General features: G+C 40.3%; 3 protein-coding genes across 6 annotated transcripts in view; 1 reads left to right on the top strand and 2 right to left on the bottom strand.

Annotated features, from left to right (window-relative positions):
* The window catches only part of EPB42 (erythrocyte membrane protein band 4.2), a 33,787-nt gene extending 31,720 nt beyond the window's left edge, over positions 1–2,067 (top strand). The window contains exon 13 of the mRNA XM_043986643.1: positions 1,039–2,067. Coding sequence (XP_043842578.1) covers positions 1,039–1,201 — 163 coding nt within the window. The 3' untranslated portion in view covers positions 1,202–2,067. The remainder of the gene's footprint in view (positions 1–1,038) is intronic.
* Positions 2,068–3,829: 1,762 nt separating this feature from the next.
* On the bottom strand, positions 3,830–12,574 carry CCNDBP1 (cyclin D1 binding protein 1). Of its 2 annotated transcripts, none has more exons than XM_043983883.1 (11): positions 12,345–12,574; positions 12,198–12,257; positions 11,801–11,880; positions 10,507–10,588; positions 10,180–10,276; positions 9,945–10,018; positions 8,282–8,358; positions 7,344–7,597; positions 5,615–5,675; positions 4,489–4,535; positions 3,830–4,239 (listed from the first exon to the last, which is right to left on the bottom strand). In XM_043983883.1, the coding sequence occupies exons 1-11, from the start codon at positions 12,439–12,441 to the stop codon at positions 4,131–4,133; spliced, it is 1,038 nt and encodes a 345-aa protein (XP_043839818.1). In that variant the 5' UTR covers positions 12,442–12,574; the 3' UTR covers positions 3,830–4,130. The 2 variants fall into 2 exon arrangements, with proteins under 2 accessions (XP_043839818.1, XP_043839819.1); XM_043983884.1 differs by having other exon boundaries at positions 11,801–11,875; positions 12,345–12,491.
* Positions 12,575–12,705: 131 nt separating this feature from the next.
* Positions 12,706–23,705, bottom strand: part of TMEM62 (transmembrane protein 62) — a 53,637-nt gene continuing 42,637 nt past the window's right edge. For all 3 annotated transcript variants that reach the window (XM_043983880.1, XM_043983879.1, XM_043983882.1), the window contains 3 exons: positions 21,115–21,219; positions 18,091–18,209; positions 12,706–13,507 (listed from right to left, as the gene is read on the bottom strand). In XM_043983880.1, the coding sequence (XP_043839815.1) occupies positions 13,175–13,507; positions 18,091–18,209; positions 21,115–21,219 (557 nt within the window). In that variant the 3' untranslated portion in view covers positions 12,706–13,174. The remainder of the gene's footprint in view (positions 13,508–18,090; positions 18,210–21,114; positions 21,220–23,705) is intronic.

Genomic DNA, 23,705 nt, shown 5'->3' with positions numbered 1-23,705 from the left:
CCAATTGCTTAGACGACCATCTTTCTCTTTTGGTTCTGTGGCCCAGTGAGGCTCCAGTCTACAAATAACATGTCTTCTTATCTTTGTATAAGCAACTCTGTGACTTTAGAGGCAAGAAATTGTGTATTATAGAATTTCACTGCTGAGTATTCTCTGAATCTCACAAGAGCTGGAAGGGACCCCAGAGACCATCCAGTATAACCTCTTTATTTTAAAGATAAGGAAACTGAGGCCCAAAGGGGTTGTGATTAGTCCACAGGCACATGAACCAGTGACAGAACATGAATAAGAATTCTGGACTCTCAGGAGGCTGCTAGCCCAGAGCTCCTAACACTATATCATCCATCCATCCATCCATCTGTCCGTCCATCTGTCCGTCCATCTGTCTGTCCATCCATCCATCCATCCACCCACCCATCTATCTCTAAACATATATATGTGCATATATATACATATACGTGAGAGAGAGGGAGACACAGAGACAGAGACGTTAAAAGACCTCCACAGGGCAGCTAGGTGGAGCAGTGGATAGAGCACTGGCCCTGGATTCAGGAAGACCTGAGTTCAAAGCTGGCCTCAGACACTTGACACTTACTAGCTGTGTGTCTGTCTCTAGGCAAGTCACTTAACCCTCATTGCCCCCCGCAAAAAAACCAAAAACAAAACAAAAGCAAAGACCTCCCCCCAAAGCAGATCAGATTTTGTGGTATAGGACGAGAACTAAGGAAGGGGGAAGAGAACAAACGTTTATTAAACTCCTACTATGTGGCAGAAACTGTGCTAAGCGCTTTACAAATATCTCATTTGATCCTTATAACAACCCTTCGAAGTAGGTGCTATTTTAATCCCCACTTTACAGTTGAGGAAACAGATAGATGTAAGTTGTGACTTGCCTATAGCTAGAAAGTTTCTGAGGCTGGATTTGAATTCAGGTCTTCCTGACTAAGTTTTTCCACAGCTCCACCTAGTTGCCTAAGAAAAATAAGACTAAAAATAGCTACCTACTTTTGGTTTGTTTGTTGTTATTGTAAATTTCAGATTAGGTTCTGTCTGGCCTGGAAATTCCCTCTACTACCAGATCCAGTTCACTCCAACCCATGCGGGGCTCCATCGACTTACCGTGGAAGTAGATTGCAACATGTTCCAGAACCTAACAGGCTACAAGAGTATCAAAGTGATGATGCCTCAGTCTCCAGCTTAAGTTTGCCCGATGTTCCTTCCCGCCTTTAGCTCTGTCCAGATTTATGAAATGACAGGCCCAGAATCACAAGCTAGAGATGAGCATTACAGGGAGAGGTACATGGCTTAAATGAAAGTGTAACACATAAGCTTCTCTAATGTGTGAATGTCATTTCAGGAAGGGAAGGAAGGGGCTTCTCTCTACTCACATCACTCCTAATCCTCTAGTATGAACAGAATTGACCCAAAAGGGATGAATAAGGGGGCTCCAACCACGCTGGTCTATGGCAGCCTTGGAAATTAGATGTCTTATTAATGATAAAATGATGGTACCACCACCCCTTTTTTTTTAACAGAGTGCTTTATAGTTTTCAGAATAAATAATAAAATAGTATTAATAATAATAGCATTTATATAGTACCTACTGTGTGCCAGGCACTATGCTAAGCACTTTACTAATATCATCTCATTTGATCCTCACAACAACCTGGAGAGGAGAGGAGAGAGGAGGGGAAGAGAGAGGATTGGAGAGGAAAGTCAGATCTGTCAGTCTGACATGTTCAGCAAAACAAATTCTTAGGGAATATTTCAAATTACTATCCACAAATTAGGTTTGGTGATAATTTAACTATGAATCAATATTGCCCCTGATCACAAATGACTTGTTTACTCTAATACATGTAAATTGTATGCGATGTAATAATAGTGGATAACATTTCTATTGAGCCATAATGTTTTAACAAATGCTTTATACACACCATCTGGTGTGGCAAGAAGTCTATGAGGCGGGTGATCTTATCACTCCCATTTTATAGATGGGGAAACAGGTTCAGGGAGGTTGACTTCCCCAGTTTGGGTCCCACAGTTGAAGTCTGGCATGTAGAACTAAGAGAAGTAGAAATAATCAAATATTTAAGAGATGGACCATATGAAGCCATAAAGGACATGGTCCCTTACCTTAGTTTATCGTGCTGACGCTGTATTTCCTTTTTGAACTTTGTTTCCTTTGTTTTGGAAGAGGACCACCCTTAACTAAGGGCAGTTAGGTGATGCAGTGGATAGAGCACTGGACCTGGAGTCAGGAAGACCTAAGTTCAAATCTGCTCTCAGACACTTACTAGCTGTGTGACCCTAGGCAAGTCCCTTAACTGTTTGCTTCAGTTTCCTCATCTGTAAAATGAGCTGGAGAAGGAAATGACAAACCTCTCCAGTACCTCTGCCAAGAAAACCCCAAATGGGGTCATGAAGACATGACTGAAATGACTGAACAACAGTCCATTACCTAAACTTGAGAATACTAAATGGCCTTGTTATTTTTTAAAATAAAATGAGAAATCATAAATAAATGTTGAGTTTTAATAGGTTGAGACCACACTAAGACTCTCGGGACATCCTGTATGTAACAATGCCTGTCAATGTTTCACGTTTAAATGTTTCCCTGGGTTTCTGTTAACAAGTCAAAATAGCAGAGATTGGTTTACCAGATGAAAATGGACTAGGGTAGGGCTAAGACAGCCTTTCCAATACATGAACAGCTCTACTGAAATATCATTTCATATTTACCTTATTCTAAGAAAATTCAACATATGAAGATTCAATTTACACACAGAAGCTTCCAAGCCCCTCTAGCATGTTACAAAGCATTTGGTTTACAAACATTGGGCTTAGACTTTTATGGAATGCATATACTATAACAAAGTAGGCTGTAGTACTAATAATTTACAATTCTATCCTGGTTTCAAGTTTGCAAAGTGCACTATATACATTCTTTTATCTGTTCACACAAACCCTGAGGCAGGTAGTGCCAAGAACTGTTAGCCCTCATTTTGTAAGGAAACCTGCTCAGATGGGGTCGAGTGACTCGCTTCTGGTGCCAAGGATAGAGACAAAAGCACTTCATGAAATCCTTGATCAACAAAGCATACTGAGCTCCAGCCAACTCATTATCAACTCTGACATAACTAAGTTCCAACATAACTGAAGAATCTTAACCACCCCTGGTAATGTCAAGTTCGGCCCTGATGTTTCACGGAAGGAAGAAGCCCCTTGATTCTCTAAGGCTATGACCAAGATTGCACAAGCTCTAACATAGAGGTCCTACACAAAGCAGGAAAGGCTTCAGGTACTGTCTCAGGAAATGTCATCCAAAGACCAACTGGGATAAGTTTGGAAAAGTACATCTCCAGCAAATTGGCTACCCTGAGTATTTTTTCCTTTTCTTTTTTGGGAGTGGGGGGATAGGGAATAGGGGAGGAAGGTGTGGTGATAGGTGCAGTACATCAACTTCTGAAACCATCTACACCAAAGCACCATCTGCATTGGTGAAGTACACACACATGAAGTCCTAGATCTCTTGCTGTACTAGTTACAGTGAACAAGTGGCTCTGCTTTTACTGATAATAAAACAAAAGCAAATGAGCTCAATGCAACAAAGCAATCGCAGTGATTTGGGAAAAGATGTTGGGGAGCACACTCTGATTTTATGTGTGGCAAGATGCAGAAGACAAATATAAACTACTTGGAAGCAGGGATTGTTTTGTCTTTTTGTATCTACAGTGCTCAGAATGGTGTCTGGCACACAGCAAGCACTTACTAAATACTTGTTGACTGGTAGACTCATAGGAGAACTACCGTTACAGAGCCAGTGTCATTTTCAGAAACAAAAACAGACATTTTATTGTAAATAAAGGATATACAGCACAAAGCTCTCCAGGAATCTGAGTAGCATAAATAGGTCATAGAGTCATCTTTTGTTTCCGCCCACAAAAAGCTTTGCATTCACATAGTTTGCACACATTTAACAGTCTTGGTTAATCAACAGCCTTTGGACACAGCCTTCCTTTTTTAAGTGCAGTCTACAGCTCTCCTTGACCCAGGAAGATTGCTGGCTCCATCATAACAGCTGACATCAGAGCCTGATTGTGGCACCATGAGAGGAAGAGGAAAAAGGCTCAAAGTTCACCCTGGGTAAGGTTCTTGATTTTGTTCATGTTGTGATCAATGGCACTTGAGAGAAACTGAACCCAGTTTTCTTCTTCATGGGGACACACATGACTTGCCCTGAAAAGGGTGGAGGGGAAAAAGAAATTGAATTCATGCCAGTTTCAAGGGACAGTGTATCCTCAAATAACCTCATCGAAACACATCTTGGGGGAGCACACACCAAGCAGGCACTCAATAGGACAGTTTGCATGCACAGTCCAAGCCTACCACTATGTGCTCACAGAAACTAAAAAATATGGTGGCTAGAAGAGGATGGCTCTGAACCTTCCTGCATATTCTAAGAGGGTTTGGGAACTTCATACTTACTTCGTTATTTCAAGAACCTTTTTCAACACCGATGCGAGTTTTGCAGCCTATAAATGAAAAGCCGAGAAATAATTCATTCTGCCAGCAAAAAAGGAAAGCAGAGTGAAGTCACAAAGGGTGAGCCCCACCTCCCTGCAAGCCACCCAGCTGTCAAGGGAGGTGCCTGGTATTCTTGCTCATTTTTCCATCAATAACACAGAATTTTTACATGCATCAACATCAAGGTAACATGATATGAGCGTGAATAACAAATTCTATACATTTTAGAGTTACCAAAGAGTTAGAATATTAAGAGATAAGAAGGTACAAAGATCTTTAAAATTAAATGCAATTTTAAAGATAGATCAGCACTTATAAAATAATTTTGTGAACTAAAGGTAGATGGCAATTTCACTTTTTTAACAGTAGCATTAGCAACTATAATTATATGTATGGAGGGAATAAGAAAACTCAGTTCTTCCTTCCAATTCTAGGAATACAGTCAAAGCATAGCTCATAAAAGTCACAGCTTAAATGGTCAAACTCCTTATCAGAATTTCTCTTTCAGAATACTTCCTTTCTCTTCAGAATACTCTTTTCTGTCTAGCCAAGTAAAAAACTGACAACCAAATGCTGAAACAGCTGGTCATTAGGAATGCTCCTGAAGCACCATGGAATTGAGACTCTTTCCCCTCTCCTAGCTGACCCTCTGCCATATATACAATAAAGCCTTTGGAAAGGCCAAGGTTTGTTAAATACAGAATTTGCTGTCTCCATCTCTTTTCTAAAAATTAGTTTTGTAATTTTCTTTTTTATTGTGAACTTAATTTACAAACACAAATATTTAAACATGCAAAGAAGAAGAAAAAACGCATAAGAAACTGTAACCTTCTTTTTTGTAGTTTGGGGTTTCCCCACCCCCCTTGGTCAAATGTCAAGCTGGGTTTAGGAAAAACAAAATTGCATTCAACTTGTTACAGTTTTCTTTTTTCTTTTTTCAAATTGGAAGCCTTTGGAGAAGGGAGCTGCTGATATCTGCTACAGTCATGAACAAATACACTGGCCCTTTGAGATAACCCTGCTGAGAACTAGAATGCATGTCTGCCAAGTCTGAGTCTGTAGCTGCTCCTCCAGCAAAAATACTTACATTTAGTCGCACAGCCATCCGATTCAAAGGTGGATACATGCTCAGAGCCAACTCATCCACACTAGAAGCATAAAGCAAGAAGAGTCACTAACAGCAAAACTGAAGACACAGCTACAGGTCCCCGGGGGTGGGACTGGTGAACAAACACTCTGACGGTGAAGAACAACAAATCTTCCTTAGACATTCAGGCTTTCCCCCTAAATCTCCTGCCCCTGTTCCCTAAAAACACAAGGCTCCAGACACGAGGATCATGACATAGCTACCCGAAAGATGCAATTAAACTCAACACACATATGTTATATAGTATGTGCTAATAATCTACTTGTGCAGCTGTAAAAATTCCACTTACATTTTAGAATAAAAGTGCTTGATCCACTACAGAAATAGAAGGATGACACCTCAAGCAGAGGCCAGGGGGCTAATAATAGTTCCACAAATCATACTATATTCATTTATTCATTCACTCAACAAATATTCAGGTAGGGAAGCAAAGGAAGGCAGATGGGGATCTGCCCAAAACACACAGACATTAAGTGACCTGCTAAAGGCCCCAAAGCTAATGCATATCAAAGATGAGCTATGGATTCAGTTCTTCCTGATTCCAAGGCCAGCATTCTAGCCATTAAGCCACAATACCTATTGGGGAGAAGTGGATACACAAATGACTGTAATATAATCTCGAATATGGAAAAGGGAGATTTCAATTTAGTGCTAAAGCAACATTTCTCAAATCAGTTTAGCTATAGAAGACTCTTTGTTTCCTTAGTTATTGCCAGGTGATAAAGAGTTACTTATGTGATATGCTGAAAAAGCACTGTAGACATTGTAGTACAATAAGGATATCGCTCTATTAATAGAATCTTTAAATGCTGGTTCCAGAATACCCTGAGGTTAAAAAGGTGTTGGAGAAATTCAGAGCAAAAGAGAGGAAGATGGGGGGCAGCTAGATGGCGCAGTGGTTAAAGTACCGACCCTAAACTCAGGAGTACCTGAGTTCAAATCCAGCCTCAGACACTTGACACTTACTAGCTGTGTGACCGTGGGCAAGTCACTTAACCCCCATTGCCTAAAAAACAAAAAAAAAAAAAAAAAAGAGAGGAAGATGGGGCCTATTCTGAAACATTGTCATATGTAGTATTTTTCTGATACATACAAAATTTCATATTTCAACTGTCTTTGAGGGAAAACTATCAAGAATTCCTCACTGCATACTGTTTCACATTACATGGAATGGCAAGGTTGCTTGGAACAGTTTTGGGAAATGCTGTAATATGGGAATTCAGAGGGGAGAAAGAATTCATTTTGGGTGAGAGAGGCAAGAAGAGAGGGCAGCTAGGTGGTGCAGTGGATAAAGCACCGGCCTTGTATTCAGGAGTACCTGAGTTCCAATCTGGCCTCAGACACTTGACACTTACTAGCTGTGTGACCCTGGGCAAGTCACTTAACCCCCATTGCCCTGCAAAAAAAAAAAAGAGAGGCAAGAAGAGACCCAGGGACATCTGAGTGGGCCAAGAAGGCAGAACTTGGGGGGGGGGGAGTTTCTAGGGAATGGGAACAGCATAAACAAAAGCAAAGGGGTGAAATATGAAGCAAGCTTGGAGAACAACAAATAGTCGAATTTAGCAGGAGTGTAGCTTGTTTTAAGAATGGGGGGGTGGAGGGTGGGAAGGAAGAGATAGCAGGGATGAGGAAAGCTGAAAAGATCAATTATCTCAAGCTAAAGACTTACCTAGGGCTGATCTCATTGGAAATGTCTACAATGTCATCTAGCTGGGCGACCTGATCTGCGACAACTGTCTTCCCATGGGTTTCCACTGACGACCTGACTTTCTTGAGGCAAGCTTTAGAGGCTTTCATCAGTCCCATACATGGAGCTAAGAGCTGCTGGTCCTCTTCTGACCAATATGTGTCCCTATTACCCCGAGATCCCAATTCATCATCTTCCAAGATGTCACTGTAAGGGTCTCCACTGTCCCCCTGTGCCTGGAAGACAACATCTTAAATCTGACACCTGACTATCATAATTAAATTTTCAGGGGAAAAGGCATCTGGTTCTCATTGATTCAGTCCCACCCACTGAGAGCCAAGTTTATCTTCTAGTCATTATCAAAACAAAAAAACCCAAACCCCCAAACTGTGACTGCCTACTTTGATAAGACTACAAATTTAAACTATTACGGTATTTTGACATTCACATAGTAAGTTTCAGTAAATGGCAAAGTGAAAAAGTACTAGATCAAAATCCTGGGTCTATCATTCCCTGGCTAGATGACTCTGAGCACATCATTTAATCTCTCTGGGCCTCAGTTTCTTGATCTGTGAAATCGATATAATTATACTATCTACCTTTAAAAAGGGATTGAAGGAGGCAGCTAGGTGGCACAGTGGATAAAGCACCAGCCCTGGATTCAAGAGGACCTGAGTTCAAATCCGGCCTCAGACACTTGACAATTACTAGCTGTGTGACTGTGGGCAAGTCACTTAACCCTCACTGCCCCCACCAAAAAAAAAGGGGGGGAGGGGGGAATTGAGGATCAAATGAGACAATGAATATTAAGTACTACACTTATTAAGCTGGCATAGTGATAAGAGAATTAGGTCACAAATTAAGCATTTATTAACTCTTAAGGTAGTTTTCCAATGACCTGGCAGGCGGAATTCCCTTACCTGCTCCATTTCCTCAAGCGCATCCTTCACTACCCTCAGATATGAAGCCAGTGTTAAAAGGGCTGCTGCTTTGTTATCTACAAGCAGAATAAGAGAAACCCAAATTAGAGGAACAACCCAACAATTCTCTGATCTGTGGAGAACCAATGATAATTTCTCCACTTGTAGCAGCTCTAAGGAAAGGATAAATGTTCCAGTGTCATTAATTAATGACAACACCATTCACCCAGGGTCCCATGTTTGAAAGCCTGGTGCTGTCTTTGACTCTTCCTTCCCTCTCTCCCTTCTTTTCAGATCCCAAGTTACATGGATTTTAGCTTAGTATTTATCCCACATTTTTCTCCTAATTTCTATTCCTACTTTAATCCAACACTTTGTGTCTTGTCAAAAGTACTGGGGTGGTTTGCATTTTCTTCTCCAGTGGATTAAGGGACATGCCCATGGTCACACAGCTATTAAGTGTTTGAGGCTGGATTTGAATTCAGGTCTTCTTGACAGCACTCTATCCACCAAGCCACCCAACTAATCACTCTAGTACAGGCCCTTATTACTATCCACTTAGACTACTGAAATAGCCTAATTATAGATCTTCCCCTTCTGTTTCATCCTTCATACTGCTGCTAGCATAATCCTTCTTATGCTTAGATCTAGTCACATCATTTCCTGCTCAAAAATCTTCAGTGGCTCATTAATGCAGACTGGATAAATGTCAAACTCTTTGACGTGGCATTTAAAGACTTCCACAATTTGGTGCCACCCTCTCTTTTCTAATCTTCTCTTATAATAGTCCTCTGTAGATACTCTTTACTTAAGCCAAACTGAACAACTATCTGTCCCCTTACTCACCCCTGCTGTTCTGTTTCTCTTCTTTTTCTCTCACTATTCAACTATGCTGGGAATGCCCTCCCTAGCCTATAAATTCCTATCCATTCTTTAAAGCCCACTCAAATGCCATCTTCTCTGGGAAGTTTCCCCCAATTTACTAGCCCCCTTCGCTTTGTTTGTACCTTTTATGTGTTTATACTATTTTATGTTAGGTATATGTGGGTGTTCTCCTGCTTACCTCTACATCCCGTGGAGACAAGAGCCCTGTCTTATGTAATCCTTCTATGTCCCCCAGCACCAAGCTGAGCACAGTAGGCATTTAGCAAGAGGTGTGTGAGTTTGAATGTAAAACTCTTTCCACTGATATACAACTTTTTCAATATCAAAGTAAAATAAATCCTCGAGAGGACCTGAAATGCTTAAATCATGGCCCATGTAGAAATCACTTACTTTAGCCAAGAGTTTCCCATCACAATCACCTGGTTTTATCTAATGACTATTTCAGCTGCATTCTTGACACTGCCTATGAGTAAGACTAAATATATGGACCCCAAATACTCGACAAATATTTATAATCCCCTAATGGAATTTGAATAGAAGGGGGACAGTACTCTGGGGTAATGAGAAAGAAAATGATAATGGAGAAGATAGACAGTTAACACCAAATTTCCCTTTTCTAACTTTTACCAGTGATGACTAGTTCTTTAAAAATCTGTTACTTGCTAAAGCTTAGTTACATTACGAATGATACAAAATTGGAAGTAATATGTGGAAAGTGCCAATTCCCTCTCATATAGATGAATACAATCAATACCATACCTCCCACTACCTCACTCACCTTTTGGTAGGTGAGACACTTGGTCACACGTTTCCCAAATACTGCCAGTTGATATGAGATATTCGTGTGATATACTAAAGAGCAAAAACAACGAGGATATCAACAACTCAAATCCCTATCTTCTAAAAAGCATCCTTTCTGCCTGTCCCATCTTGGTGCCCAAAAGGAGAATCATAGGATTTTCCATCCTCCCCATGAGTCCCACACCAAGTGAAAATCAGAACCAGGTCATTACCATTGAGGTCGAGTTCTAACAATCACCTCCGCAAGCTGGGCCATTCCCTCCACTACATCCACAACGGTATCTCGAACCATTTTTCGTAAGGTGATTCCTGCAACCAAAGCCAAGCTTTAAGCGAAGTAGGCAGTACCTATGTTTCACACACCACCTGCCTTAACCTTTCTACTCCTTCTCAATCCCCATTGGTATTTTTCTCTGACTAGAAAGGTGGTAGTGTTCTGCCCAAAGGAGATTTTGGCACAAGAATCCTGCTTCTTCAAATCACTTGTTCAAAAATTGTATTCTGAGTACTTGAGTACCTGAGTGTGCAAAGCAGGTTACCTTGGTCTTTGGGAAGCCAGTAGTATGCAGAAACCTCTGCCAACACAGCATTCTGGATACTTTCACAGAGTTTCCTGCAGTCCTATAAAAAACATGGGTCCATTCCAAAATGAAGAATTAGTGTGACATGATGAAAAGCAACTTCCCTAGAGAAGAGCAGAGGTTCACATCAACTTCATCTAAAGCATTTACTGATCACCTACTATATACTATCTAGAGTTTGGATATTGGACACCCACATACCCCAGTCAATAAAATATCTATTGTATGGAAGAGGAAGAGTAAACACTATTTCAGGATGCTAGTGACTGACCTACTCTGGATCACACACACCAAATTTTGGATGGCACACTTTTGGGGAATCCCATCTTAAACCTGGAGGTAATTAGAACGGAACTAATACTGCTCATATCTATTTTCCCAGGGTAAGTCTTTTAGTGATCTCCTGCTCTTAATCCTGTACTGTAAAAACTTAATTCAGTGCTGTCATTCTTTCACATTAGCACTCAGTTCATGTTAGGTAATAAAATAATCAGACTAAAAACGCTTAATTCTTTTTCCCCTCCCTCATTTGCTTAACATGTTTTAATGTCAAAAACACAATTATCAAGTCAATTTTGTAAGTTTCTACAAGTAAAGCAACTCAAATTAAATAAGTTCCAGATTTCTAGAAGCTTATATACCAAAACAACACCCCCACACACATACTGTAAATTATATGGAGATGTAGCATTAGAACAGACTATAAACAAATTCTACTTTTAATTTCCACCGTGGAGTGAAGAAAAACACTGCAATGAGTGTCTATGGAAAATAATGTTCTACTGTTTCTTCACAGTGTCCCTAGGATTTTACCAGTACATCATAAAGAGTTTTTTAAAAAAATAGGAACTTTGGAGAAAAGAAAAACTAATTACTACTACCTTGTATTTATACTCTGCTTTTTATCCAAAGAACTCAAGTGCTTTCATATGCATCATCTCAACTAACTGCTGGCATGAAAGGAACATAGAGACAAGTTTCATCACTGCAGGTGAGGTGAAAATGGAACACACACACACACACACACACACACAGACTTACTTTCGTGGAAATGAAAGGGAGGGGAAAGGCAGTGAAAACTTGTGGATAGATAACCTTACCCCAGATTTGGTACTTGGCTCTGTAAAAACCTTGAGACTGCTGTCTTTGGTTTTAGGAAAAGAAGTGAAAGAAATAAGGGGACGCCAAAGGGGGATAGGTGAGGAGGCAGGGCGTGAGTGGGCAGCACCAGAACAACCCAAGACGAACCCACCTCTGGGGAAGGCAGAGGAGGTCTTGCGAAGGCCAGGCTCAGCTTCGTGGCTTCCTGGGACACGGCCAGAGCCCTCTGCCCTAGGGGAAGGAAAGAGTGGATGGGGTGTGGGGCGGTGCGGAAAAAGCAGCAGCTGGCGCGGATAAGGCTCCACATGTTGGGGCTGCGCCCTGGCCGATAACCTCATAGGCACCCCATGCTCTTGCCCATCCCTCCGACGCCCCCACCAAGCTGACGCCCCGCCCTCGGGACACCTGAGAAGGGGAAGCTGACTCAAATTTTCACTCCGGTCGGTGGGTCTGTCCGTCTCACAGAGGGAGGTGACAGGCAAGGGGGTCTTCCTGCTTCCAGAAGGGAACCTGGAGGGAAGAGGGCACGTGGGTCCCCCCAAACTCACCGAGATTGTCCCAAAATCTGTGCGCATCAAACGCCTCCGTGGTTTCCCGGGCCTCGCCATCTGCGGGGAGACGGGACGGGCCGTGAGAGGGGAAAGGAAAGAGGGGCCCAAGCCCCGGCTCCCTCCCGCCCCGGCCCCGGTCCTCACCCCGCACCCGCGGCAGTAAGGAGCGCAGCACGCCGATGAGCCCCCGCAGCTGCGCCACGGGCTCCTCCGGGCTCAGCCCCGTCGCCCCGCGATCCATCGCGTCAAGCCCCGAGACACCAGCGACCGCTCCGCCGGCGCTCCGGGAGAACGCCTTCAACTTCCGGAAGCGAAGCACTAGACCTCGACTTCCGGCAGCGCTCTACCCGCTTCCGCCAGCAGACTGAGAAGTCGGTTCGCCCCGGGGCCGAAGGAGAGAGCCCGGGACCAGACCCCTGGGCGTGTCCGGAGTGCCCGATGACCAATGTTTGCTCTCCCTCCCTCTTTGCCTCCGCCCCTCGACCGAGATAAGCGCAGGACCGCAAATTGTTTATCCATTTATTTGATTCGTTTAAAACAATCCCACCACTGGAGGCCGAGGACCTAGAGAACCTGAAATTCATTTAAACCATCTACAACCCACGTGAGGCAGGAGCCCAGGGCAGGCGGGACACGGCAGGGAGAGATCGGCCGGCGAGCCTGGCACCACCCCTCCCAAAGGGCCTCCAATCCATTAGGCGCCCTCACAGTGCGGCATTTTCATTCCACAAAGTTCAGTTCATTCTTATGCTTCCATGGGGAATAAGCATCAAGAATCAGCAGCAATCACAGCATTAATTGGGGGTGGTTTTTGGAGGTTCACTCTTAGAGAATCAGTATGTGGCCCACCAGCTGCAGGTCAAGTCTTTCCCATCCGCTTCGGGCACAGCTTGCCTGGGCGGGCCTCCCCGGAGGGCATCTGGGAGCCCCTGCGGAGGCGGCAGGCGCCTGAGCTCTGCCCAGCTGCACATGGATCATTGGCTCTGGGAGCTCTGATGGCTTTTGAGTTCCACTGTGAAGGCTCTGAGTTCACTGGGGCTCAGGATCCATGCCCAACGAACAAAAACTGGGGCAAACAGCGCCAACCAGGCATACATGGGGGAGAAAAGAACGGTCACAGGGCCGTAGGCCTTCCCGAGCCAATAACAGCTATTAAGTTGGTATAAATAGAACAGCAGCATGAGGATATGGACAGGTAGAATCTTGTGGTATCTTCCCTTAAGATGAGAGGAAAAGATGTAACCCTGGCACCGCAGCAACAAGGTCCAGCACAGATAGACCAAAAGGGGTATGTTAAAAAGCAACATCTAGAAAAGGAAACAGAAGAATTATCAGCATGTGGCTGGCTAATCTCTGATAAGGGCAGAATCTAGCCTATATATGACCTCAAAGCCAACTCTCTATATGTAACACCTATCTTATCTCCAAAAATTTCCATTGAGGATGGATCACTGGTCTACACCTCACTTCAGTCCATGCTCTGTCACCAAAGAACCATTGCACCTTGTACAAGCACCAAAACTCACTCAGTCTGGGTTTCTTCAGTAGTAAAAAGGGGATTTTACTAATCCCGCTTCTCAGGGTTGGTGACTTATCAAATAAGAACATTTAGGGGACAGTGCTTTGTGAACTAGGAAATTCTTTCAAACAACTTTATTTTCATCACCACACTTTTGTGAATCATCTGAAATCACATCAAGGCAACCAAACCAAAATGATTTTCACCCATCCAACAATACTTATTATAACAAGCAGCAAGGAATGTATATTAGAATTGAGAAAATTTAACTGCCTACTATGTGCAAGGCACTGTCCCAGGTTAGACACCCAATACAAAGACAAAATTCCTGCTCTCAAGGAGCTTGCATTCTACTGAAAAGGGAGATCAGGAGAGACCTCATTTAGGAGGGGGTACCTAAGAAGTACCAAGAAGGTAGGCAGGGATTATACAAGGTAAAGGTGAAAGGGAGGCCATGTGGCCTTGTGGATAGTGTTGGACCCAGAGTCTGGAAGACCTAGGTTTAAATGCCACTTCAGATATTCACCAGTTTGGACCCTGAGCAATACACTTAACCTCTCTTGGCTCCAGTTTTCTCATCTGTAAAATAGAGATAGTAAGCAGTACTTCCCACACAGGATTGTTAGGAGGTTCAAATGAAATCATATATGCAATGCACTATGAAAATGTTAGCTATTCTAAAGGTATGGAAAGGCCCAGAGGTAGGAGACAGAATTACATACACAGGATAACTAAAAGGCCAATTTCACTGGCACACAAAATGCTTAAGGGGAGTAATGTGAAATAAGATGGAAAAAAAAGGTGGGAATAAGATCATGGAGGATCTTAAATGCCAGGCTGAAGATTTTGTATTCTATCCTACAGGCAACAGGGAGCCAATGAAGAGTTTTAACTGGAAGGAGGCAGGAATGACATGGTCAAATCTGTTTTATAAAAATCTGTATGGCAGCTCTACATAGAAGTTGGGTTGCAGAAAGAAGAGATGGGGTGGGATGGAGCAGGAAGAAAAATTAAAGACTACTGCTTACATTAGTCTAAGAGGTAATAAGGGTAAAGATTGTATGAGCAGAGAGAAATAGATGGATGTATTAAGTAAGACTTAGCACCTAGGGCAACTAGGTAGTGCAGTGGATAGGGAACTAGGCCTGGAATAAAGAAGATTCATCTTCCTAAATTCAAATCTTGTCTGCCACTTAGTAACAGTATAATCCTGGACAAGTAACTTCACCTTGTTTGCCTCAGTTTCCTAATCTGTAAAATGAACTAGAGAAGGAATTGGCAAACCACTCTAGTATCTTTGCCAAGAAAACCTCAAATGGGGTCACAAAGAGTCAGACACAATTGAAAAGCAACTGATGAGATATGTGAGCTGAGAAAGAGAGAAGAGTCAAGGATAATTTCAAGGCTGAGAACCCTCTGGCTCATTTTGATGGTATCATTTAATGAAATAATACTTTAACGAGTATAAATTTAAGTTAATTACTTTATATATGTCCCATATATACACATCTATCTCCAAATAGTGTTGTGACATATATTCCATTTTGCTACAATGTTTTTCAGTCTCTTAGTTCCCCAAGTCACATTAGGGTAACACTTATGCATCCAAGTGTTTTTATTCTCTCTTTATTCCTATGTGGTAGACGAGTTTAGGCATGGAAAAAGGAAGTATAGAAAGTGAGTCAGGGAAAGAAGAGAGTTCCCTCTGCTTTCTGGGTAATTTTTCTGGATAAGTTTTATGTGTTGCTTGGTGTTTGCTTCATCAACTTCATAAGCATTTACTTTAGGCTTCAAATATCTAGTGGCTCCTATTATCTAAGAGCCACTAAATCTTTTCTTGTTCAATGTCCCCAGTAAAGAGAATACAGAAAAAGGGATTGCATAATGGAACAAAAGAACCAATGATTCTCTCTCTGTGGTGAATGCTTTTCCTCCCTGGAGTGTATTTATTTTTAAAGATTTTCTTTCTAGATGCATTACTTCTTTAATAATAGTAGAGCTTCTAAAAGGAAGCCAAACTGAGTAATTGAAAAGCCAATAATGGTCCTAGAGAACAAATAATGAAACATACCTTCCTCTATAGAGAGGCAGGGGACTACAAAGGAAGGATGGAAAAGAATGGAAAATTTGCATACATTGTCAAATGGAGTCACTGCACTGGGTTTGGGTTTTTATATTTTGGGTGTTCTGGGTGTTTTTTTCCCTTAACATTTCCCTTTTTACAAGAGAGCTGTATGTTGGACTTCTGTGGTAGAGTATACCCAGGAATTTTAGGCATGTAAAAACAAAATGTTTTAATAAGATATAATTTAAAAATAATAGTAAAAGTAATTATACATCATAGATAGGGACTCTATAAATGTTGCAAGGTTTTTTTTTTAGCATAATACAACCTATACACAACCATCATAACTCCAATGTAACATATCCCACAGATTTCCAAATAAAAACTTTTGTAATATCCCAATTCAAACACATGTTGAATTAACAAATCATGTTTCTTAATTTTTTTCCCCTAGAAAAAAAAGGTTCTGAACATATAGCAACTGCTTTTCAGTAGCAGTTCAACTGAGCTAGATAAGGAAGCAATTTAGAGAGAATTAAACCTAACCAATGGATAGAGTGCTGAGCCTAGAGTGGTAAAACCTGACTTCAAATCCTACCTCAGACACTGAGCAAGTCACTTAACCTCTGTCTGCCTCAGTTTCCTCAACTATAGATTGGGCATTATAACAGCATCTAACTGATAATATTTGTAAATAAAGAGCTTAGCATAAAGCCTGGCACATAGTAGGTGAATAATGAATGTTCGTTCTTCTTTTCCTTGCCCCAGTGCTCATGGCAAAGTATTTTTCGCCTTTGGCCAGGAGGAATCTCAGCACACTGAATGTTAAATAGGCAATACTACAAGAAGGGTTAGAGACTTGTAGGCAGATAATTTCTCTTCAAGGACATCTAGACTTGAGCTCCTTGTGAGTTCAAGACCTGATGTGTTTTGAGGTTGGTACATATGTGTAATAGACAACCTTTATTTGCTTTTGTGAATATTACTGTGTGGGATAAGTAAAATTTATATTAAATAAGATAATTATTTTCTTTATCTGCTATCTACAGTATTATAACATGCATAATTTAGGGGCACACCCAGCAAAACTCACAACACATGCTTTGAGAAACTGGATTACAGCAATGTAAATGAAATCAACAACAAAAAAGAAACTGAATTCTGTGTAATTATAATAACCAAGCATGAGGAAGTGGAGGACTATGGGTGTAAAATATGGCATATACTGTTAGGTTCTGCTGATATGTCAATTAGTTTTGTTGAACTGATTCTTTTCCTCTTACTCATTTTTGTTTCTAGAGAGATCTACTAACTGGGCAGAAGAAAAAAGAAGGAAATATTTAGAAATGAAGATAATAAAAACAAAAGATATCAATAAGCATTTAAAAAACTTTTAAAAAAAACTTTAAAGAACTATGTATGTCAACTATTATGACCATAATTTCACTTGCCTATCTAAAATTAAACTCTGTAAATAAAACAAAGAGGCTACTGAAAAGGCCCAGCATGCTATGAGAGGTAAATACCCTCATGACAATCTGGATTGAGGAATTTGGAAAATCCCCTTCTCTGATGAAAGACTTGGATCCTTGGGATGTGATTGATCAAGGAGAGTAGAGAAAAAAGTACTATGGGTATTACAAGATTCTACCAATTCCCTTCAAGTAAAAGAACAGGGGCGGCTAGGTGGCGCAGTGGATAGAGCACCGGCCCTGGAGTCAGGAGTACCTGAGTTCAAATCCGACCTCAGACACATAACACTTACTAGCTGTGTGACCCTGGGCAAGTCACTTAACCCCAACTGCCTCACTTAAAAAAAAAAAAGAGTAAAAGAACAAGAAGGTCAAGGTGCCTCTTTCTTGTTACATGAGCTATGCCAGAGTATACATGGGTAACTTCAGCTAGACTCAGGCCATGAAGTTTAAACCCAATACTGGATTTTTCAAGTGACTATTTTTCAGGGCTTGCTAGCTGGTTTTTTGTTTTTGGTGGAAGTAAGTTTCATTCTGTACCACTGTTAATCTAATGTTCTCATTCTTGGATTTAGTGTTCTTTTTTTCTGGGAAGTAATAAGTTGGGCTGCATTTTGGTCAAAAGGGAAACTGTTCTCTGTATGTCTTCTTCACCATTTGTAACAGGGCCAGAGATCTCATAAATCTTTCAAATTATATGCCTCATTTTAATCCCAGGTCCATTTAAAAATATTTGTTATTCTAGTTTTTCTTTCTATTAAAAATTACACATTTTATTGGGGGAAAAATTTTTCATGGCAGTATGATTCCTGAATTTTAATCCATGACTCTTACCTGAATAATTCCAAATACAAATGTCATGCTGCCTTGAAAGAAATGCCCATCAACAAATACCCCAAAGGAAAAGCAGCAGCCCAATTTACCATCGATAATTTCACCAACAAACCACGGTCCTAAAAGGGACATTGGACAGGAAGGAAGAAGAATAAATAGGTGGTATTCAGTAACTCCTAAACAGACATTTAGGAAAATGATGATAAGAAACAACAGATTGCTGATGTTGGAGTAATTTCTGAATCAGTTCTTTAGGTATAGGAAGACCACTGACTCATTATTAGACCTAAGACTGGCATATTTATGTGTTAATGATATGAAAGGTTTTATTTGTATCTTCTTCCCACGTGGCTCTTTTTTATATTTAATCCCTCTAAGCCATGTTTTAAGTACCTAACACCTTCAGTCTATATAATTGTCACCCCTAAAGCATTCTCTGTACCCAGAGATGATATATATTTTTAATGAGTAGCCTTTAGACTCATCATTTTTTCAGGAAAATTCTTTTTAAATAATGACCATGGTATCATACTCATTTATCTAATTTATCTCATATCTTATTTATCTAATATCAGAGGGTATTCTATGGGATAATTGCTGTAAATTTTCCAGATAAGTGAAATCTGCCCCTCTAAGTGCAAAAACCATTTATTTTAACTATTTCTGATTAAATTATTTCTGAAATATATTGAATGCTTTTCCATAAATTAAGGTTTTTGATAAGTCATTCTATTACTGTAATCTTTTCAAGTTTTATTGATGCAGGTAGAGCTCATCTTGCCCTTTCATGCAATTCTCCCAAAATGCTGTTTTTCTCAATGAATGGTGATTCTGTGTGCTTTCGGTTAGCTGTTTTTTTCTCAGTGTGCTGCCTACCATCTTTCCTACATGCCCAAAAGGGCTAAAGGAAAGTCAGTTCTCTATATCCCTTTACTCTCAGTTCTTCCCTATAATCGCAAAAGGGATAAAGAAAAGTCAATTTTATATGATTTCTCTTCTCAAGAGGAAAACATTAGCAAGGTTTTCCTGTTGGCTAGGGAGAGTAGTTTTATCAAAAGCACATGCAATTTCTGCAGATATACTTTTGCATAATTCCCAATGGAGCTATTTTAGCCTAAAAAGTTTGTCTTTTATTTCCTAGCTTTGACAAAAGGAACCATTTCCATATGATGTTCTCTATCTCTATATTGTTTCAGCATCCTCTTTTTTGGGGACAGGGGTGAGGCAATTGGGGTTAAGTGACTTGCCCAGGGTCACACAGCTAGTAAGTGTCAGGGGTCTGAGGCCCGATTTGAACTCAGGTCCTCCTGAATCCAGGGCCGGTGCTCTATCCACTGCGCCACCTAGCTGCCCCAAGCATCCTATTCTTTATGGGGTTTTTTCGTACCCTGAGCTCTAAATAATCAGGTTTGCTTTTCAGTGTTGGGGTGAAAAAAGGACTTGGACAACTTCATCCCCTCCCATTTATTCTTTCCAGAAGTTCAGAGTGGAAGAGTTTGCCCCCAGAAAGATTTTCCCAATGGATATTTTATATGGCCATTACACTCAGGACAGAGCTGAGTATCAAACATTTTTTTAAACATACTTACTTTCTATCTTCTCATGTTGAAGAGGAAAAAAGTTGCAACGGGAAAAAAAGTTTGCCAAAGTTGCAAACTGTACTGAAACTATACAGTTCTATCACATAGTAGGTACTTGGTTAATGTGTTTGTGAAATGAATGTGAAATGTGTTTCTTAAAATGGGCTTTTGATCACCAAGCAACACTGGCAGACCTATATGCAACTTGAAGGACTATTATGTTTCTATCCAAACACAGTGACTTCTTTAAAGCCCTGGGAACTATAATAACTCCAGTGGCTCCCTATTACCTCCAAGATCAATATAAAGTTCTGTTTGGCTTTTAAAACTCTTTACAATTTGTCCTCTTCCAACCTTTTGAATCTTCTTATACTTGACTCCCTGCCATGCACTCTATCTTCCAGCAGCTTCTCTGGCCTACTTGTGGTTCCAAAGACACTTCATTCCTTTCCACTGGCAGGCTTCCAGTCCTGCAATACTTTGCTCCTTCACTTCTACCTCTTGGCTTCACTAGATTCCTTTAAGACTCAGCTCAAATCCCATCTTCTACAGCCTGGTCCCCTCAGTTGTCAGTACCTTTCCTCTGAGATTACCTTCCATCTACATTATGCATGGATTTTATAGATTGACTCCTCTATTAGAATCTAAGTTTCTTGAGGATAGGGACCATGTTTTTATCTTTTTTTTTTCCCATCCCCAACATATAGTACAGTGCTTGGCATATAGTAAGAGCTTAATAAATGCTTGTTGATTGATTAAATACTTCAAAGATAGTTTCAATAGGATTTCAATTTACTGACCTCAGTTTCTTGTCTAAGCTTATTTTTTAGATGGTTACCCATAGGTAAATATTAAGGCTTATTTGCTGTTTTGCTTTTACACAAATCAGTTCTTAGACTGTTACCTCTATATCCTTAAGGTCAAGTTGCCCTAAATTAATATACCCTAAGCATTTTAGGTAACAGCTAGGTGGTGTAATGAATAGAGCACTGGGCCTGTAATCAGGAATATATAAGTTCAAATCCAGCTTTAGATACTCACTCATTAGCTGTGAGATAATGGGTAAGTTGCTTAATCTCTTTTGCCTCAGTTTCCTCATTTGTAAGATGGGCATAATAATAGCACTCACCTCTAGGACTGTTGTGAGGATCAAATAAGATAATATTTGTAAAGTATTTAGCATAGTGCCTCTTTGCAGATAGCAGACATATATAAATGGCAGTTGCTGCTGCTACTACTACTACTACTACTACTATTACTATTAGGAAACAGCTAATCAGCCAAGACCATTATTGCAGGAAAAGGCTTAAACATCTATTCACTTATTAAAGCAAAAACTCTCTATATAGATGTTGAGAATTTTACTTAAATACCTTTTCCATCATAATTTTTATAAGCATCTTGAAAAAATTTTCCAAAATCTCTAGTTTACTAGGCTACTTACCCAGAGCTGTATAGAAATTCAGGAACAACACAATGTAGTAAAAGGCATCTGTTTTGCTCAAGACATTAAAGGAAAATATAGCCAGATTTATACATCCTGGAGTTCCTAAACAAAGTAAATTTGAAAAATCCAGTAAAGATGAAGCATAGTTCAATTTCTTTAAAATATCTTCTAGAACAAAGGTGTTAATCTCAAATACAAATGGATTCCTGCAGACTGCATATTGACTTAGGAAACCACAAATTAACATTATTTATGCTATACTGTATTTTTGTTTTGTTAAATATTTCTCAATTACACTTTAATCTGATTTGGGCTATGAGATGAGTTTGACACCTATTCTAGAAGAACATGGTCTATAATGATTTCTGCCATGTTTTTATATTTTAATAAGAAGATCAAATGTCTCATGAAATTTTTCTTGTTGCCTCTGGAAATGCAATAAAATCAATTCCAACCACTCCTTTATTCGCCTCCCCAAAGAGATACTGTGAGCCGCCCTTCTATTTTTTATTTCTCATTTCAATTATAGTGATTATGTCAAGACTGAGATGATTTAGTTGCTCCAGTAACATGTGTACCCAGTCATTAGACAAAGCTCTTACATTTCATAGGACTGATAGCTAAGTCAATATTTACAGACAGTCTAGAAATTGTGTGTGATTCTTAGTACCTTTTGATATTTTGTCCACCACTGTGACACTATTACTACAAATACACAGAAGGAAGAAGCAATTTTGTATTTTTCTTTACCAGGTAATACACTAGAGAAGCAGTATAAAGGATGCCAACCAGAGAGATATATGATCAAAGTAAGCCAATCATTTACTGTGTATGAGGATAACCAAAGGGCAGCTCTTGTACTCCACTGGTATTCCTGCAATGTCAAGGGGTCTACAGGAAAACCCTAGCACACTGGACAGAGTCCCATATAGGATTTCTGGCAGGACAAGGAGTCTAAATTTTACTCAGTAGAAAATAGGAAGGTACTAAAGATTTCTGAATAGAAGATTGATATGTGAGATCTATGTTTAAAAAAAAGGTAAGTTGGGTAAGAGTATAAAGCATGGCTGAAAAAGGGAGAGTAGAAGTGGGAAAGTATCTTATATGAGCTTCAAGAAGTAATTTCTAGCAATTTCAGTGACCTCAGGAGTGGGCTCATTAAAAGGCTTAAAGACTGGCTGGGGGTGCCTCCCATCCCTCGGTGACATCAGTGTCACATACACGATGTTTGACAATGAAAGAGGGCTCGCTACTCAAGAAATGAGATATCAGTATCAGTCAGAAGCTCTAGCTGGAAGAAACCTTAGAGTTCACACAGCCAGCTGCTTCATTTTATAGATGAGGAAACTGATGAGAAAAAGGTTAAGTGATGTGTCTGTGGTCACAGGGCTAGTAGGTAGTTGACTAAGGATTTGGATCTGGGTCCTAGGACTAAAAATCTGATTGTTTTCACTATGCTTCCAACAATGCTCTTTCTTGTTATGCAGGGCTGTCTACGCCATACCTTTAGGGGGTCCAATACTATCTGAGCTGGAACCCATGAAACTGAGATGAAACTAGGCGATGAGATGGTGAATATGCAAGAATTCAGATCTAAAAATATGTCAATGAGGTAAAATGATTAGCAAAATCAGCTAGGATAAAATTTAATAAGGACGAATGTAAGCTCTACATTTAGATTTGGTTGTTTGTTGTTTTTTTAAAATCCTGCAAGTGCAGGATAGGAGACACATAGCTAAACAAAAGTTCTTATGAAAAAATACATTGCACCATTCCTGAACTTTTATACAGCTTTGGGCAAGTAGATGAGTAAAAGAGAAGTTTTGGAAAATTCAAGAATTGTATATGTGAAGATTATAATGGAAAAGGTATTGAGGTAAAATTCCCAGGATCTATAGAACCTTGGCTTCAAAACTGATAAATTATAAGTCGTGGATTGCCAGTTCAATATGAGTTAACAATATAGTATGGAAACCAAAAAAGCTCATGCTTTCCTAGGTTGCATTATGAGATGCAGGATCTCAAATGAAGGAGATACAGTGCCGTTACATTCAGACCTAGTCAAAACTCCACAGTCCACAATCAGTTCTGGACAGTATATATTGGGAAAAACAAAGATAAGTTGGAGCATGTTCAGAAGATGGTAACTGAGATAAAGAGAGGACTTAGAGAACATATGGAAAGAATTGGGAATATTTAACCTTGAGAAGGTTTGGAGGTAAGAAATAGAATTGTCTTCAAGTATTTAAAAATCGATCATGTAGAAGAGAGATTCAATTTGTTCCGCTTGAAACTAATAATAAGAACCAGGAACAATGAATGAAAGTTGTGGAGAGAGAGATTTATTATTGATATGTGGTAAAAAGTTTTAACAGTCGGTTAGATAATGGAGAGACGCCAGGTTTTTTTTAGGACCACCCTTTTGGGGCGGAGACCAACAGCATGAGCTACGCACACCAGTCTGCCTGCGATGCATGCCAGATTGCCTGCTGAGCACTCGACTTCTGGGGTGCGAGCTTAAAAGGCAAGGAGAGAACAGAAGTGGGGCCTTTTTTCCTGCTCCGATGGTCTCCTGGCTGCGCTGCACA

This window comes from Dromiciops gliroides, chromosome 2 (genome assembly GCF_019393635.1).
Source record: "Dromiciops gliroides isolate mDroGli1 chromosome 2, mDroGli1.pri, whole genome shotgun sequence".
In the NCBI taxonomy this organism is placed as follows: domain Eukaryota; kingdom Metazoa; phylum Chordata; class Mammalia; order Microbiotheria; family Microbiotheriidae; genus Dromiciops; species Dromiciops gliroides.
The sequence above is the reverse complement of the archived record's forward strand: the minus strand, read 5'-3'. Positions and strand labels throughout refer to the sequence as shown.

Excerpts from the sequence above, each read along its gene's own strand:
- CCNDBP1 (XM_043983883.1), bottom strand. The coding sequence starts at position 12,441 with ATGGATCGCGGGGCGACGGGGCTGAGCCCGGAGGAGCCCGTGGCGCAG. Across the intron at positions 12,258-12,344 it reads CTTACTGCCGCGGGTGCGGG|ATGGCGAGGCCCGGGAAACC; the intron begins GTGAGGACCGGG and ends GTCTCCCCGCAG. Across the intron at positions 10,019-10,179 it reads GTTAGAACTCGACCTCAATG|TATATCACACGAATATCTCA; the intron begins GTAATGACCTGG and ends TTTGCTCTTTAG.